Source organism: Ascaphus truei, chromosome 1 (assembly GCF_040206685.1).
Source record: "Ascaphus truei isolate aAscTru1 chromosome 1, aAscTru1.hap1, whole genome shotgun sequence".
In the NCBI taxonomy this organism is placed as follows: domain Eukaryota; kingdom Metazoa; phylum Chordata; class Amphibia; order Anura; family Ascaphidae; genus Ascaphus; species Ascaphus truei.
In genome coordinates, this window is record NC_134483.1 from 532,109,136 (window position 1) to 532,126,877 (window position 17,742).

General features: G+C 45.8%; 1 protein-coding gene across 6 annotated transcripts in view; it reads right to left on the reverse strand.

Annotated features, from left to right (window-relative positions):
- SLC4A11 (solute carrier family 4 member 11) overlaps window positions 1-17,742 on the reverse strand; it is a 253,507-nt gene that overhangs the window by 42,699 nt on the left and 193,066 nt on the right. For all 6 annotated transcript variants that reach the window (XM_075572646.1, XM_075572644.1, XM_075572647.1 and 3 more), the window contains exons 8-9: window positions 13,682-13,885; window positions 8,314-8,398 (exon numbers count right to left, since the gene is read on the reverse strand). In XM_075572646.1, the coding sequence (XP_075428761.1) occupies window positions 8,314-8,398; window positions 13,682-13,885 (289 nt within the window). The remainder of the gene's footprint in view (window positions 1-8,313; window positions 8,399-13,681; window positions 13,886-17,742) is intronic.

Consider the following 17,742-nt stretch of genomic DNA (forward strand, 5'->3'; position numbering starts at 1 on the left):
GGGCACAGGTCCTCAACTCCAGTCTTCAAGACCCCCCACAAACAGGTCAGGATTTAATTATATCCCTGCTTCAGCACAGGTGGCTCAATCAGAGGCTCAGTCGAAGACTCCAAAGGATCTGATTGAGCCACCTGTGCAGAAGCTGGGATATCCTGAAAACCTGACCTGTTGGGGGGTTGAGGACTAGAGTTGTGAACCCCTGAATTAGGCTGACACAATTTTCTCCATGAGGCATTTTGTGCAAAGGGGAAATGTAAGTGGAGCGGATCTATGAAGGTTACCGCCCAGCTCAGACACAGGGGGATTTAAGTGACGAGAAAGAAAACGGCACCATTTACAGATGAAAACATTGATACATCCGATTATAATATTACAGCAAACAACTCTTCCCCTTACACAGGGGTAGCCAACTCCAATCCTCAAGGGCCACCAACAGGTCAGGATTTCCAGATATCAGAGCGTCAGCACATGTGGCTGAGTCGAAGGCTGAGCCACCTGTGCTGAAGCAGGGATATCCTGAAAACCTGACCTGTTAGTGGAGTTGCCCACCCCTGACCCAACAGCTCAAAATACCTCTCACTAAATAACAAATTTGACATAAATCAGAGCTGGGAAGGCGCGCGTTATGTTACACCGGTTATAAAACCAAGTAACCAAGAAAAAAACACGCACAGAATATTATAGACAGATTGAAACTTCAAAACAAATGTGGTAATAGAAATACTTCCTGGATTGTTTGGTTATGTAGCTTTTCAAACTTCAACTAAATGTAAGTGAAATAGTTCTAACTGGTTTGGGCCTAGCTAATAAGTGGTGCTACTGTATGCCTAAAGATACTCTTATTGCCATAATCAATGAGCGGACCATGAAGTTTAGCAGTGCTTAGTACATCTGCCCCGTTAGGTCTATATCAGAATGTACTTCATGCTCAGCGGAGAGTCTCTCTCTGGCTTATTCACCGTGCACTTCTACATCACATTGTGGGAACAAGTATTAGAACGGACACAAATAACCCGTGAACCAAACCAGGAAAACAATAAAAGCATGTATAAAATAGGGTCAGGGGACATTTCTCAGCCTTGATGATTATGATTATTAATAATGTATTTTTTTCTTCTTAACCTCATGTTTTTAATGGTGTTCTGGATTTTGAAGCCATTATTCTAATCTCACCATTAGTATAAAATAATAAAATACTAGGACTTCTAAATATTATTTTGACATTTATTAAATTGCCCCCAGAAGGCATTCAGGCCCAAATCTACCAATCTGTGCTATTCCATAATGTACCTTACAGCCCCGCAGGACCACTCACAGCCCCGCTCGAGAGCTGGATTTGAGCCCCCCCTGTGCTAACCCCTTCATACATTGTGGTAAAATCAATACAGAGCTATATGCAGGCGGTATGCCACAAACGCTACATTTACAGACAAAACCCACCAGATGCTCAGGTGCAGCTTTGAAAAAAAGTAAATAAATAAAAAAGCTAAACCCCCCCCCCCCCAAAAAAAAATCAATCTGCATAAATGTTTTCAAAATGACTTTTTGTGACATTGTTAAAAGCCCACAGAAGGTGCATTCATTCTGCACATTTTAGGAGCATTGGAGATAAATTATACCCGTAGCTCAACAATGATCTAATACTCGCGGTATCCCATTAGTGCCTTTTTGCGGCCTCTCTTATCTTGTAATAGGATAGGTGTCTGACCCATTTCTTGCATCCCTTGCCGTATAGAACAGGAACAGCTCAATGACTTGAGAGCGGCTTGAAAGTAGGCACTCAGCAGAAGTGGGTCAGCTTCATTACCATGAAAACCCACCGCGCTCCATCAAGGCTCTCGCTCACTTCCTGCTGTGCAAAGCTCGAAGTAAAACACATCCATTTGATCTTCACCACCAATTCAAGGACAGTACGACCCATCCAAATCCATCCATAAAATTAGGATCCTGCCAAGATATAAACCACGTCGCCGACTCCCCCCCCCCCCCCCCATACACTGTACAGGATACAACGTTGGCCTGTTCCTTTCTGTATTAGCCATTCTAGGAGCCGGGTGTGTCCGGCGAAGTTCTAGTGCACATTCCCTCGAAGCATACACTGGCCAACTCAAAACCACTATTTGGTTCAGTTTGGGTCTGTCATCTGTAAATATTTGGATCCTGGGCGCTCTTTTCCCCCCGCGTGTATCAACCCACAGACTGGTCTGTCTAATCAAGAGGAGCGTATCAATCTAGGCGTTAATACATATGTTCTGTATAATTCTTTTCTCCTTATATAGTTAATTAACACTAATAACTGATTAATATATAATACAAATTTATTTATATATTATATTTTGCACTTGTGTGACTGCACTTTATTCACTTGAGGTATACGTTCTCTTTGTTGTATTTATGTATGCATGTCTTTATTTATATAGCGCCGTTCATGTACATAGCGCTTCACAGCAGTAATACACGTGACAATCATATAAATAACAAATAATACAAATAACAGAACATGGGAATAAGTGCTTCAGACATCAAAAGTAACATTTAGGAAGAGGAGTCCCTGCTCTGAAGAGCTTACAATCTAATTGGTACAGTAGGTAGGAAGAACGTACAGAGACAGTAGGAGGGAGTTCTGGTAAGTGCGTCTGCAGGGGGCCAAGCTTTATGTATCAGGTGTATAGTATCAGCCATGGAGCTACTCATATGCTTCGTTAAGCAAGTGTGTTTTAAAGTAGGTCCTAAAGGTGGAGAGAGAGGGTGCTAGTCGGGTATTGAGGGGAAGGGAATTCCAGAGGTGTGGGGCAGTCAATGAGAAAGGTTTAAGGTGGGATTCATATTGTATTTACAGAAACGTAATATAGTAGTTAGATTTATTTATACACATTTATTATGTAGGGGATACATCCCCCTGTATTCACATTTTATTAATATTACTAGGGTACTTCACTACTTTTTTTTCCTTCCAACTGTCCGTCTCTCCCAGGCCCCCCTACTCGATATGATGCAAAGACGGTGTTCCCCGTGCGAAGGAAATTCTTTCACTTGAACAGAACTCTTTCAGCGTGTGGAAATTACAATCATGGGACATTGAATAGGGACGTTAGGGAGACGATTTCCTTTATCCCAGAGCTAGTCGTGTTGGATACAGACATCTCCTGCATTACTCCCAGAGCTAGTCGTGTAGGATACAGACATCTCCTGCATTACTCCCAGAGCTAGTCGGTGTAGGATACAGATATCTCCCGCATTACTCCCAGAGCTAGTCGGTGTAGGATACAGACATCTCCCGCATTACTCCCAGAGCTAGTCGGTGTAGGATACAGACATCTCCCGCATTACTCCCAGAGCTAGTCGGTGTAGGATACAGATATCTCCCGCATTACTCCCAGAGCTAGTCGGTGTAGGATACAGATATCTCCCGCATTACTCCCAGAGCTAGTCGGTGTGGGATACAGACATCTCCCGCATCACTCCCAGAGATAGTCGTGTAGGATACAGACATCTCCCGCATTACTCCCAGAGCTAGTCGTGTAGGATACAGATATCTCCCGCATTACTCCCAGAGCTAGTCGGTGTAGGATACAGACATCTCCCGCATTACTCCCAGAGCTAGTCGGTGTAGGATACAGATATCTCCCGCATTACTCCCAGAGCTAGTCGGTGTGGGATACAGACATCTCCCGCATCACTCCCAGAGATAGTCGTGTAGGATACAGACATCTCCCGCATTACTCCCAGAGCTAGTCGTGTAGGATACAGACATCTCCCGCATTACTCCCAGAGCTAGTCGGTGTAGGATACAGACATCTCCCGCATTACTCCCAGAGCTAGTCGGTGTAGGATACAGATATCTCCCGCATTACTCCCAGAGCTAGTCGGTGTAGGATACAGATATCTCCCGCATTACTCCCAGAGCTAGTCGTGTAGGATACAGACATCTCCCGCATTACTCCCAGAGCTAGTCGTGTAGGATACAGACATCTCCCGCATTACTCCCAGAGCTAGTCGGTGTAGGATACAGATATCTCCCGCATTACTCCCAGAGCTAGTCGTGTAGGATACAGACATCTCCTGCATTACTCCCAGAGCTAGTCGGTGTAGGATACAGATATCTCCCGCATTACTCCCAGAGCTAGTCGGTGTAGGATACACATATCTCCCGCATTACTCCCAGAGCTAGTCGGTGTAGGATACAGATATCTCCCGCATTACTCCCAGAGCTAGTCGGTGTAGGATACAGACATCTCCCGCATTACTCCCAGAGCTAGTCGGTGTAGGATACAGACATCTCCCGCATTACTCCCAGAGCTAGTCGGTGTAGGATACAGATATCTCCCGCATTACTCCCAGAGCTAGTCGGTGTAGGATACAGATATCTCCCGCATTACTCCCAGAGCTAGTCGGTGTGGGATACAGACATCTCCCGCATCACTCCCAGAGATAGTCGGTGTAGGACACAGACATCTCCCGCATTACTCCCAGAGCTAGTCGTGTAGGATACAGACATCTCCCGCATTACTCCCAGAGATAGTCGGTGTAGGATACAGACATCTCCCGCATTACTCCCAGAGCTAGTCGGTGTAGGATACAGATATCTCCCGCATTACTCCCAGAGCTAGTCGGTGTAGGATACAGATATCTCCCGCATTACTCCCAGAGCTAGTCGTGTAGGATACAGACATCTCCCGCATTACTCCCAGAGCTAGTCGTGTAGGATACAGACATCTCCCGCATTACTCCCAGAGCTAGTCGTGTAGGATACAGACATCTCCCGCATTACTCCCAGAGCTAGTCGGTGTAGGATACACATATCTCCCGCATTACTCCCAGAGCTAGTCGTGTAGGATACAGACATCTCCTGCATTACTCCCAGAGCTAGTCGGTGTAGGATACAGATATCTCCCGCATTACTCCCAGAGCTAGTCGGTGTAGGATACACATATCTCCCGCATTACTCCCAGAGCTAGTCGGTGTAGGATACAGATATCTCCCGCATTACTCCCAGAGCTAGTCGGTGTAGGATACAGATATCTCCCGCATTACTCCCAGAGCTAGTCGGTGTAGGATACACATATCTCCCGCATTACTCCCAGAGCTAGTCGGTGTAGGATACAGATATCTCCCGCATTACTCCCAGAGCTAGTCGGTGTAGGATACAGATATCTCCCGCATTACTCCCAGAGCTAGTCGGTGTAGGATACACATATCTCCCGCATTACTCCCAGAGCTAGTCGGTGTAGGATACAGACATCTCCCGCATTACTCCCAAAGCTAGTCGGTGTAGGATACAGATATCTCCCACATTACTCCCAGAGCTAGTCGGTGTGGGATACAGATATCTCCCGCATTACTCCCAGAGCTAGTCGGTGTAGGATACAGATATCTCCCGCATTACCCCCAGAGCTAGTCGGTGTAGGATACAGATATCTCCCGCATTACTCCCAGAACTAGTCGGTGTAGGATACAGATATCTCCCGCATTACTCCCAGAGCTAGTCGGTGTAGGATACAGACATCTCCCGCATTACTCCCAGAGCTAGTCGGTGTAGGATACAGATATCTCCCGCATTACTCCCAGAGCTAGTCGGTGTAGGATACAGATATCTCCCGCATTACTCCCAGAGCTAGTCGGTGTAGGATACAGATATCTCCCGCATTACTCCCAGAGCTAGTCGGTGTAGGATACAGACATCTCCCGCATTACTCCCAGAGCTAGTCGGTGTAGGATACAGATATCTCCCGCATTACTCCCAGAGCTAGTCGGTGTAGGATACAGACATCTCCCGCATTACTCCCAGAGCTAGTCGGTGTAGGATACAGATATCTCCCGCATTACTCCCAGAGCTAGTCGGTGTAGGATACAGACATCTCCCGCATTACTCCCAGAGCTAGTCGGTGTAGGATACAGATATCTCCCGCATTACTCCCAGAGCTAGTCGGTGTAGGATACAGACATCTCCCGCATTACTCCCAGAGCTAGTCGGTGTAGGATACAGATATCTCCCGCATTACTCCCAGAGCTAGTCGGTGTAGGATACAGACATCTCCCGCATTACTCCCAGAGCTAGTCGGTGTAGGATACACATATCTCCCGCATTACTCCCAGAGCTAGTCGGTGTAGGATACAGATATCTCCCGCATTACTCCCAGAGCTAGTCGGTGTGGGACACATATCTCCCGCATTACTCCCAGAGCTAGTCGGTGTAGGATACATATATCTCCCGCATTACTCCCAGAGCTAGTCGGTGTGGGACACATATCTCCTGCATTACTCCCAGAGCTAGTCGGTGTAGGATACAGACATCTCCCGCATTACTCCAGAGCTAGTCGGTGTAGGACACAGACATCTCCCGCATTACTCCCAGAGCTAGTCGGTGTAGGACACAGATATCTCCCGCATTACTCCCAGAGATAGTCGGTGTAGGATACAGATATCTCCCGCATTACTCCCAGAGATAGTCGGTGTAGGATACAGATATCTCCCGCATAACTCCCAGAGGAATCTTTCCCATCCAGTTCTCTTAAAATGCATACAAACAGAACTTAGCTGCAATGGTTTCATTCCTGTCACTGAAAGTGAATTTCAGACTGTGACAGGGTGAATGAACGTCACCAGCCATATGCCTGGAAAACCTATGTTTAGGCTTGCAGTGCAGCAGTGACGAGGTTAAGTTGAGATGGGCTGCTTAATTAGTCTGACCCCAGCTGCATAATCAAGGTGTTAAAACCCCAGGCTGTACACACATGCAAGAGAGCTGGTGAGGAGACAGGACTGAAAGTGCTGAAGAGATTACTGCTGTAAGGTCTGTGTTGCAAAGTACATGTGTGATGAACTGTCTGTCTCCTGCATACAAAAGAGAAGCTGCCTTATTTTTGTTTTGTCTGCTAAAGAGAAGCTATTTTGTTCTGTCTGCTAAAAATAAGCTATTTTCTTTTGTTTGCTGATGACAAGCTATTTGTTTTTGGTGTGCGTTATGTTTTAGGGCTCAAATAAATAAGCCTTATCCAAAGAACCCGCCTGTGTGGGTACAACATAGACATTTTAAAAGTGGACATAAATCCCTGACTAATGGTCCGATACCTAGAAACACAGAATATGACGGCAGATGAGAACCACGTGACCCGATGAGAACCACGTGTCCCACTGTGTCTGACCATTTTCCCCATCGGAGGTAAAACCTCAGACTCCTTTGATCCAACGTTCTTAATGTGTGTATGTAGGTGTGGAGATAGATAGGTGTGTGTATATATCTATATATGTGGGTATGTGTGTGGGTATGTGTGTGTGTGGGTAGATGTATATATGTGTAGCTGTGTGTGTATGTATATATATTTATATTGTGCCCACAGTGTACTCAGCACTTAATTTTTTTTTAAAGACAGTACAGGGAATTACAATACCAATAAGTGCAACAAATAAGATCAGACAATAGGAAAGGAAATCCCTGCCCCGCAGAGCTTACAATCTAAGTGGTATGATGGGAGACTTACAGAGAGCGCAGGTGAGGGGATAAGTGCAGTGCTTGGCCACAATGGTTTCATATTTAGGAGATCTCAGTATCGTGAAGAGATGTCAACAACTTAATGTGTAGTTTTCAAAATCAAGGACAGGGTGTGTGTGTGTGTGTATATATATATATATATATATATATATATACATACAGTATATTAATATATATATATATATATACAGTATATTAATATATAATCTCTGTGTATGCAATAATGTCTTGTATATAATGTATACCCTGTTCACTTGTGTAACCATGTATTACTTGCCATCTTAACGCTATGCCCAGGACATATTTGAAAACGAGAGAAAGAGAGATAGATAGAAAATAGTAACAGCAGGCACTTCACTGGCTAGAATAGGGTAGGTGCATGTTCTATAGTGTACAATAGAAAGACAATGTGACCCAATGGGAAACAAAAACAGCACTCAAGGTAATAATGCAAAAAAAACCAAATATATTAAATAAAAACAGGCACAAAAAATCCAACGTTTCGGTCCTGTACAGGACCTTCCTCAGGGTCGTGCTAGAGAACACTGCCCATGGAAAACATTTATACCCTCCACCAACCTGTGCAGGCAATCAGAAACAGCTGTTTATAATTAAAAAGGGACCCTGTGGCCGCCGGCAGCTCCGCCATCACCGCGCATCAGTCAGGCTTCACTGCAAGTCTGTTTACATCCGGCTGTCAATGCCGTTCGCATATATATATATATATATATATATATATATATTTTTATATTTTTTTTCAGCCAAGTTTTAAAAGGTAGAACCCGTAGCAACAGTGTAATAAATGCATTTCGGCTTCTTACCGTCTGTAAAATCCAGAGGGTATACAGGCAGCCTGCGTGCAATGTCATCGAAAATTCCCTTCCCCACATTGAAAAATTCTTGCAGCTGCAGAGAGGAAGGAAATTGGATCAGAGATAAATAATGATAAAGGGGCATTATTTCTCTTATGAGTGGACACAAAGCACACACAGTGACAGTAACAAAGGCTGCAATTAATTAATGATGCTTTTCAGCAAATGAGACATAAAACTGACAGATCACAGGATGTCCTGGCTGTTTAATATTTTGATTTATGGATGATTGTGCAAACAAACAGTGGGCAGAGGTACTACATTTCGATAACCCCTACAGTGCTGAAGTTGCTACTACCGCACAATAGCAGTCTTCAACTGAGCCATCTATGCTGAAGCAGGGATATCGGGAAAGCCTGACCTGTTGGAGGCCCTTGAGGACTGGAGTTGCCCACCCCTGCTATACAAGCTCTTTATCCAAAGTAAAAAGAAATCGGCTTTATTTATACTTCTATATTATAATTAGCAGCTGTGTGATCAGCATGAGAAATTGCTGCTCCACGAAAGCCTATGAGAATGCTGATGCTAGATGGTTCCCAATTAGTCTTCCCAGGGTATACAGAAGGACCGCTTTTGATGTTCTCCATATTAAAATGATTCTAACTCTTGCTGCCACGGGGGCCTGCATGGTTTTGCAGTTCCTCCTACTCCCCCCTCCACCCCCACCTCCCAGGTCCAAAAGGGTTAATGAAAAACATTTAAGGCAAGAAAGCACAACATTGCAAAACACAGAGTGGCCTGGGGCTCAAACAGGGATACCTACCTGCACCGGTCCTCCGCAGGGGGGGGGGGGGGCTACTTCTCCACCGCGGGGGGCTGGCACAGGCAGGACCTCTTCAGAAGCACACGTCCATCGCAGCTCTGCTTCCCGAAGTCGCGCCACCCACAATGCATTGTACACGTCTATGCAAGGCGCATTGTGGGGCCACGACTTCAGTAAGCATGGGCCACTGGTCCCCAGAGTTACCATGGTAACCTGTACACGGCCCGGTGACTTCCCCAGAAGCTTCCACATTTCCAACGCTTGCATCTCCAGCACGGAGCCCGCGCATTTCACAGATAAAGACAGCGTTGGAAAAGGGACAGAGGAGATCTCAAAGATAGAAAAACCGTGGCAATCAGCGCAGAATGCTGCTTTAATGTACCCGTACTGCACATACACTATATTAATATGTAGGTGTATGTACATACACACGTGTGTATAGTTATATACACGTATGTACAACATTTATGTTAAGTTAATCCAAAAAACCTATAGCAGCCTGTAAGAGACACAGAACATTCAGACACTAACATCTTAAGGCCAGTGTTCTGTGGACGCCTGGGTGTTCTGTAGTGAGGTTCCAGGGGATCCAATAGAGCAGGGCTGGTAACGGCTGCCATTTTAATCTTTTAAGACCGCCCTCCATTTTATTTTGCCCTATTTTTTTTTTTTTTTATTATTATTAAATGATTGAAAAACAGTTATACTAGAGTACAAAAATATTACAAATAGGGCTTATATAATATAATATTATAAATAATATGTAGAATATTGAAAAGCCGTTTTCATATTGGTTTATTTAAAATCTATATATAAGCCCCTTCACAGCAATATTATTTTTTATTGCCATATAAATAGGTTGGGCTCCCACAGTCACACCACATTCCACTGGGTCAACATCAATTAGTGAAGGGTACCACAAGTCTTAAGTGGTCTGCAGTGCTGCCACGGCTAAAACACAGTGAGCCACAACAAAACATCAACAAGGAACACGCCAAATGTAGCATCCTGCAGCCAGGCCCGTATTTAGGCTTAGGCCTACTAGGCCTGGGGCGGCAAATTTCAGAGGGGGCGATGGTGCGGTTACAGAGGCCCCGCTCTCTTCCCCACAACAATTAAACCGATTGCCGGGGGAGAGCGTGGAACCTCTGTAAAGGTCTCTTACCTCCTCCTGCACCGTCAAACGACGCCGCAACGGCACATGGCAACGTGTTCCCATGACAACGTGACGTCACTTGGCGTCCCGTTGTCTTGGAGAATGCAACATCGTGACGCTGCAAGGGGAGGCGACCAGGGGGCGGCAGAAAAGGCAAAAGGGCTCATGGGCGGCAAATGTCTAAAGCCGGCCGTGCCTGCGACCTCTCCGGCTCCGGCGCCACCGGGCGAGGACGGATTTCTGCCGCAAGACACAGACTAGCAGACAGAAGAAGTGACGGGCGGCAGACCTGTCTGGGACGGCCCGTAGTTGGTACCAGAAGCAGATCCTCCAGTTGGAAATGCAAAGAACAGAAACAAATATATATATATATATATATTATATTATATATAAAAAACAAACAAACAATACAATTGCTATAAAAAAATTAAAAATAAACCATGATAAACAGTGGTTGACAAATCACCAAAAAATCTAGTCGCCACACAAAAAAATCTACTCGCCACCTAGTACCAAGCGTATGCTGCTTGGGCCAATATTTACTCGCCCGGGGGTTAAATCCACTCGCCCGGGGCGAGCAAATGTATAGGTTTGTCGAACACTGATGATAAAGATAAATCCTTGCCATATACCAAATGAGGAAACGTGAAAAGAAAAATAGGTTAACCCCTTGCAATCCACCCAACAAAAAAATGTATGCACTGGTCCACTTTTTGGTAAAATAAGTACTTTCGTGTACATTAGCTACTCACTGGCTGAAACACGTAATTCTACGAAAACTGACATATTTAACCAATTTAAGTGAAACAGCGGGTTCCTTGGCTTTGCATTAACGGCGTTATCCGAGACGTTCCCAGCGCTGCCTTTGGTGTTACGGTTTTAAGATGGGTAACACATAAAGTCAACCTGTGCCGGGAGATCTTAACACCAGAGATTTGCGGCAGGAACCGTGCTGGGTGTCCGCATTCATTCGTCAAACAGCCGGAAGTCAAATCTATTGCGATGAAGTCTTCTAACCTCATGTTCGGTGGGGAGATAAGCCGTAAACAGCACATCTATAAGATGCAGAGCCATTCAAACGCAGAGCGCGCTGAACAGGGAAAAAGCCCCGGCTTTGGAGGGCAGCCATTACATTCGTGGTATTTAACCCTTTCGCTGACGGATGGCAGGACGGTGTCAGAGTGCCGCGAGTCTTCCGGGATCGCGGCCACGTGGTCGCTTGGGGGTAGATCCCGAGGCCGCGACTGGCCCCCCAGTGACGTGGACGGACGTGGAGGAAGCAAGCGCACATGCACGTCTAATGCAGGGGCGGGCAACTCCAGTCCTCAAGGGCCACCAAGAGCTCAAGTTTTAAGGATATCCCTGCTTCAGCACAGGTGGCTCAGTGGAAGACCTGTTGGTGGCCCTTGAGGACTGGAGTTGGCCACCCCCGGTCCTTCCCCCTTCTGGTGTGTAATAAGGGCCCGCAAGGGTTAATTGAACCTGTTCTGCTTACACTAAAATACACCGTGTTACAGTCTTGTTACATGAGGCTGAAAAAAGACATGCGTCCAAGTTCAACCCACGCTAAATTTAACGACAGATTCTCTATCCTATATCCGTACTTACAGTATACTGATCCAGAGGAAGGCAAACAAAAAACCCCAGTGTCATATCGTCCAATGATAAGGGAAAAATACATTCCTTCCCGACTCCAAGAATTGGCAATCACATTACTCCCTGGATCAACAACGTCTTTCTCCTGTTTACTTATTTGGTATATCCCTGTATACTGTACCTTTCCTTTCTAAAAAGATGTCCAACCTTTTTTTGAACAAATCTATTGTATCTGCCATCACAGTCTCCATGGGTAATGTATTCCACACTGTAACTGCCCTTACTGTAAAGAACCCTTTCCTTTGTTGCTGGTGAAACCTCCTTTCCTCCGACCTTAAGGGATGGCCCTGAGTCCTTTGTACTGCCCGTGGGATAAATAGTTCTTTTGAAACCTCCTTGTAACTGTCCCTGAATAGATTTGTATATAGTTATCATATCCCCTCTTAGACACCTCTTTTCTAATGTAAATAAATCTAATTTAGCTAGCCTCTCCTCATAAATAAGATTGTCCGTCCCCTTTATAAATTTGGTGGCTCTTCTCTGCTCTCTCTAGTTCCATAATGTCTTTTTTAAGGAGTGGTGCCCAAAATTGTACTCCATATTCAAGGTGTGGTTTTAGTGATTTTATTATATGATTCTAATAATACAGGTAGTTGAAAGCAGCACCCCTCCCCTCCCAATAAACAAAATTAAGTCATAAATCCATTTCCAACTTCTAATTTTCTTAAAATCTTCATTTCTTGCAGCCTTTTCACCTATTTATGAATTTCACTGGATTTTCGGCAGTTACCATGGCAACCTCTTCTCTTAAAGTGTGTGAATAGCAGCGGCCATTTTGCCCCCTCAGGAGGGACAAATGGCCACACCTGGTACCTCCAGAATTCATCCACCAAATTGAAAAAGGGTGGAATTGTTAAAAAAATATATATATATATATCAGTGGTAAGGAGTATGGCGAGTAAAGCAGATTGCGGCTTTAAATCCTACTTATTTACCCAATATTCTTAATAACACTACTATAATCATATAAGAAGTCTTCCTTATACAGCACTGAAGTATATGCAGCACCATGCTCAGATATTGTCAGGCACCCGCTCTGTGGCACGTCCAAGGAGCCGACAATGGGATTCAACATCAGGGTTATCGGCTTCCAAAATGGTGATCTTACCACTGGGGATATTATATTCCCCCATAACAAAAACAGACCATTTTTAGGGCCCGCCTGCTTGGTTTTATGTGGATGTGCTGCAGGCTCTCTGTACCGAGGTGTAAAAATTGTTAGCACATCTGTAATTTGTTGCTACGTTTCAAAAATACTATAAAGTGAGGTTGCAATATGCTTAGTGCAGGGGTTCTCAACTCCAGTGCTCAAGAACCCCTTCCCCCCCCCCCCCCCCCAACAGGTCAGGTCTTCAGGATATCCCAGCTTCAGCACAAGTGGAACAATCAGTCCCTGCTTCAGCACAGGTGGCTCAATCAGTCCCTGCTTGAGCACAGGCGGCTCAATCTGCGGCTCATTCCAAGACCGAGCCTCTGATTGAGCCACCTGTGCTGGAGCTGGAATATCCTAAAAAAAAAACCTGGCCTGTTGAGGGGTTCTTGAGGACTGGAGTACCCCTGTACTAAGCATATTGCATGTATTACACCTTTATAAAACCCTTTAGATTTACCATAATGAAATCACACAAACATGTACTCCATACGTGAACGGCAGCAGAGTCCAAAAAAAAATGTATCACAACATCAACGGGGACGCCGCCTCCGACCCCAAGCCCTACACATACCTGCTGGTCACTCCTTACCTTCAGAGGCTTGTGGCTGTGCACTTTGTGACCGTCATTCACCGCCGAATGCCTGTTAACCATCGTCAGGAGGTGTCTCTGGTGCACCAAGGCCTCCTTAAACTCCTCTTCCGTTTTGGTTTCTAAAAGTTTCTGCCGAAAAGCGATGTCGGAAAACATGGTGGCAAAGGTCCTCCCGACCTCCGACGCCGTTTTGGTGCTTTTCTGAAAGTGGGAAAAAAAAAAAAAAAAAAAACAGAAAAATAACTGTAGACGGGAAGGAGTTAAAAACATGAGATTTGATGCCGTTGGCGTCCAAACACCCCTCAATATGACCATTTAATATTAACAAAAGCACATCGGATTCAGCAGAAACCGTGGTCGGTCTTTGCGCCAGTTACAGGTACTGTCCCGGCATAGCAACCGTATAAGCAAAAAAAAAAAAAAAAACCACAGGCGTCCCATTTCCGCAGTATAGAACGGTACAGTGTATAACCTCCCAGGTATTCTAGACATCTATGTCATTTCACTTCAGATGTCCATAAATGGCAGGAAGATACAATGTTACCACGTGATCTGGCGGCATAGATGGGTCTTGCACCGGTGATACGGTACATCACTGCCGAACGCCGTCTCAAAGGAAACGTTGGTTCAAATGTCCCCCTCTCCCGGTAATACCAAATAGTCCCGGTCACACGCAGGGCCTCGCCGGAAATAACCGCTGGGACAGCAGAGGAATGCGGAACGCGGAGGGAATCCGTGAAGTCCATTACGGTGCAGGATTTAACGGAAATACTTGATCGATTTGGAGATCTCTCTTGATATATTAGTCACACCAAGTTATTTGCTTGCAGACGTAGGAAGATTTGCTGTCCCTGGTGCCCGGGGCAGGGGTCTGCCGCGAAGGAGCGCCCGGGGCAGGGTCTGCCGCGATGGAGCGCTCGGGGCAGGGTCTGCCGCGATGGAGCGCCCGGGGCAGGGTCTGCCGCGATGGAGCGCCCGGGGCAGGGTCTGCCGCGATGGAGCGCCCGGGGCAGGGTCTGCCGCGATGGAGCGCCCGGGGTCCGTGCTTTTGAATTGGCCTCCCCAGGGTTAATACTTTGGTGCCGTAACCGACCGCGGCACAGGAGACACGTAGGTTTGTTACACCGTCATTATAAACATTTTGAGACTTGCACTTCTCTAAATTGGGGAGCAGCCTGCCTTCAAAGCACCGATCCCCACAGAAACGCAGAGGAGTTTAGTATCTTTGTGCTTTTTATTTGGTAAAATATGCTTTTTTGGGAGGCGTGATTTGCTTAATCTGTAGCTTTGGAGGTTACCGTTAGTCTCCCCTGAGCTCAGGGGAGAGCTCCAATTTAACCTCCAGGACAATCTAGATCTCAAATGCTTCCATCTCCTGGACAAAAAGTTGGAGTAGGTAAGATTTAAAAACATCAAATGCAAAAAATGGCGATCAGTGCAGACTGCAGCTGTAAGTTGCATTCCAAGGGCAAGAAGATGCGGCCGCAGGTTAGAAACGCACAAGTATCAGTGTTTCTTAACTGAGGTGCAAGGGAACCCTGTTGTGCCGGGACCCTCTGCCAAGGGTGCCACGGCCCCAGGGGAAAACTCAGCCGGCTGCTCAGTGGGAGCCTTTCGCGCTGCCGTGAGAGAGACAGAGTGACAGACAGTGACAGACAGTGACAGAAACCGAGAGTGACAGAGAGTGACAGAGAGTGACAGAAACCGAGAGTGACAGAGAGTGACAGAAACCGAGAGTGACAGAAACCGAGAGTGACAGAGAGTGACAGGAACCGAGAGTGACAGAGAGTGACAGGAACCGAGAGTGACAGAAACCGACAGAAACCGACAGAAACCGAGAGTGACAGAAACCGACAGAAACCGAGAGTGACAGAAACCGACAGGAACCGAGAGTGACAGAAACCGACAGTGTGACAGAAACAGACAGTGACAGAAAGCGACAGAGTGACAGAAAGCGACAGAGTGACAGAAAAAGACAGTGACAGAAACAGTGACAGACAGTGACAGACAGTGACAGACAGTGACAGACACACAGAGACAGAAGCCTCTTCATCCCCAGTGTCCACTGAGCAGCTGACATGTTTGAGGTGAGGGCGCGGGAAAGGAGTGAGGGCTTATTTGTGTACCATTTGTTTTCTTTTCCCCATATGCTCCCCCTGGATTGTTTGAGATAATGCTTTAACCGTTGGAACCCGTGAAACAGGTCCCACCAGGAGGTTTTTGAGCTGGGTGTAAAAACACTATCTTTTTCATCATCTTAACACTTGTATTTTTATTTTAATTTTATCACATTTTCTTTTAGTTGTTCGCGCCTTTATCACTTTTTTCACAATAGACAGTTGACAGAGTGACAGACAGACAGACAGTGACAGAGTGACAGACAGACAGACAGTGACAGAGTGACAGACAGTGACAGAGTGACAGACAGTGACAGAGTGACAGACAGTGACAGAGTGACAGACAGTGACAGACACACAGAGACAGAAGCCTCTTCATCCCCAGTGTCCACTGAGCAGCTGACATGTTTGAGGTGAGGGCGCGGGAAAGGAGTGAGGGCTTTGTGTGTGTGCGTAGGATTGTGCTTTTTGTGGGGTGGGGGAAGGTGTGTGGTGTAAGTTAAAGGAGGGAGGGGGTAAATGTGGTATTTATGATTAGGCAAGCAGGCGAGTGGTGTGTGAGAAGGGGGATACATGGTGTGTGTTGAGTACAAGTGCGAGTATGATTGAGGGTGAATATGAGTGTGTAAGAAGAGGGTGGGTGAGTGTGGGTGGTGTGTGCTTGTGAAAAGTAGCGTGAGTGTGTAAGTGTCGAAGTGAGGGCGATATGAGTGAGATCTGAAGAGCAGAGGGGCCCATCGAGACTTTAAATATTCATCCCACCACTGGAGGGGCAGGTTTAAAATATAAACTCCACCCAAACGTGGAAGGCAATTAGTTCCGGTGTAGGAAATATTGGTTAACTCCTTCGATGCCAAGCAACATACCAGCAGAAGTTAAATCACGTATGATACAGAGCCACTCTATCAATTATGATCGGGCCTGAAATATAACGACGTGCATCTCTCTTCCCTTTTCTGCAGCATTGAAGGGATTAACATGGAAAGAATGAGAGTTTCCAATTAACTTCTTTGACTGCACTACCCCGTCCCCACCAGTATCTGCCACAAAGCAAGCAAAGCATGTGCTGAATTAAACAGACAAAGTTTTGGAAGACGACTAAATGAATAATGACTGAGTCCTTAGGAAGACTATGTGCTCAAATTGGTATTTAGCTGCTCCAGTCTATTAAAAATCCCCAATGGCTACCCAACCTCCTCCCGCTGTGTTTCAGAAAGTGTGGAGAGTTGGGGGGGGGGGGGGGGGTGGGGGAGGTATGTCACACACATGGTGGGAATACGAGAAGATTAAAAATCTATGGAACCAAAGCTATACCATCATAAACTGAATTTTAGGATTCCTGGGCAGCACTGCTGAATAGATCAATACCGGCAATGTCTAAATACCCAGGGAAACTTATTACCCACCGGCTTTCTGCCACCAGATATAGGATTGTGGTGAACTGGAAGCAAAATCGGCTCCTGAAATGTCCTCAATCCTTAACAGGATTTGGAAAATAATGTACAGACCGAAATCAACCGAACCGTTATCAACCGAAATCCGTTCTGGAAGTAGCGTTGGATTGAGAAACCGTTGTAAAGCGAGTCCCATGTTAATCAGTGGCGGTGAGCGTTGGATAACGCATTCAGGCGTCGGATAACGCATTCCGGCGTTGAAAAACGGCCCATAGGGTTGCATTGTAAAGCGTTGGATATGCCATTCGTTGTAAAGTGAAACGTTGGATAGCGAGGACTGCCTGTACATGGAAAAGGTAACCGGGTTCCTCGGCGATTCAATGGACAAGTTGAAAAAAACTTGGGAACCATGGTGCATATCATCACAACCAACTTCTGTTATAGATTCTATCATATAAACCTCCCATAAAGGGCAAAAGTGTCATCGTTACAGATTTCAAACTAGAACAAGAAACCCTTCATGAAATTGTTCAATTTGTAGAGAGAT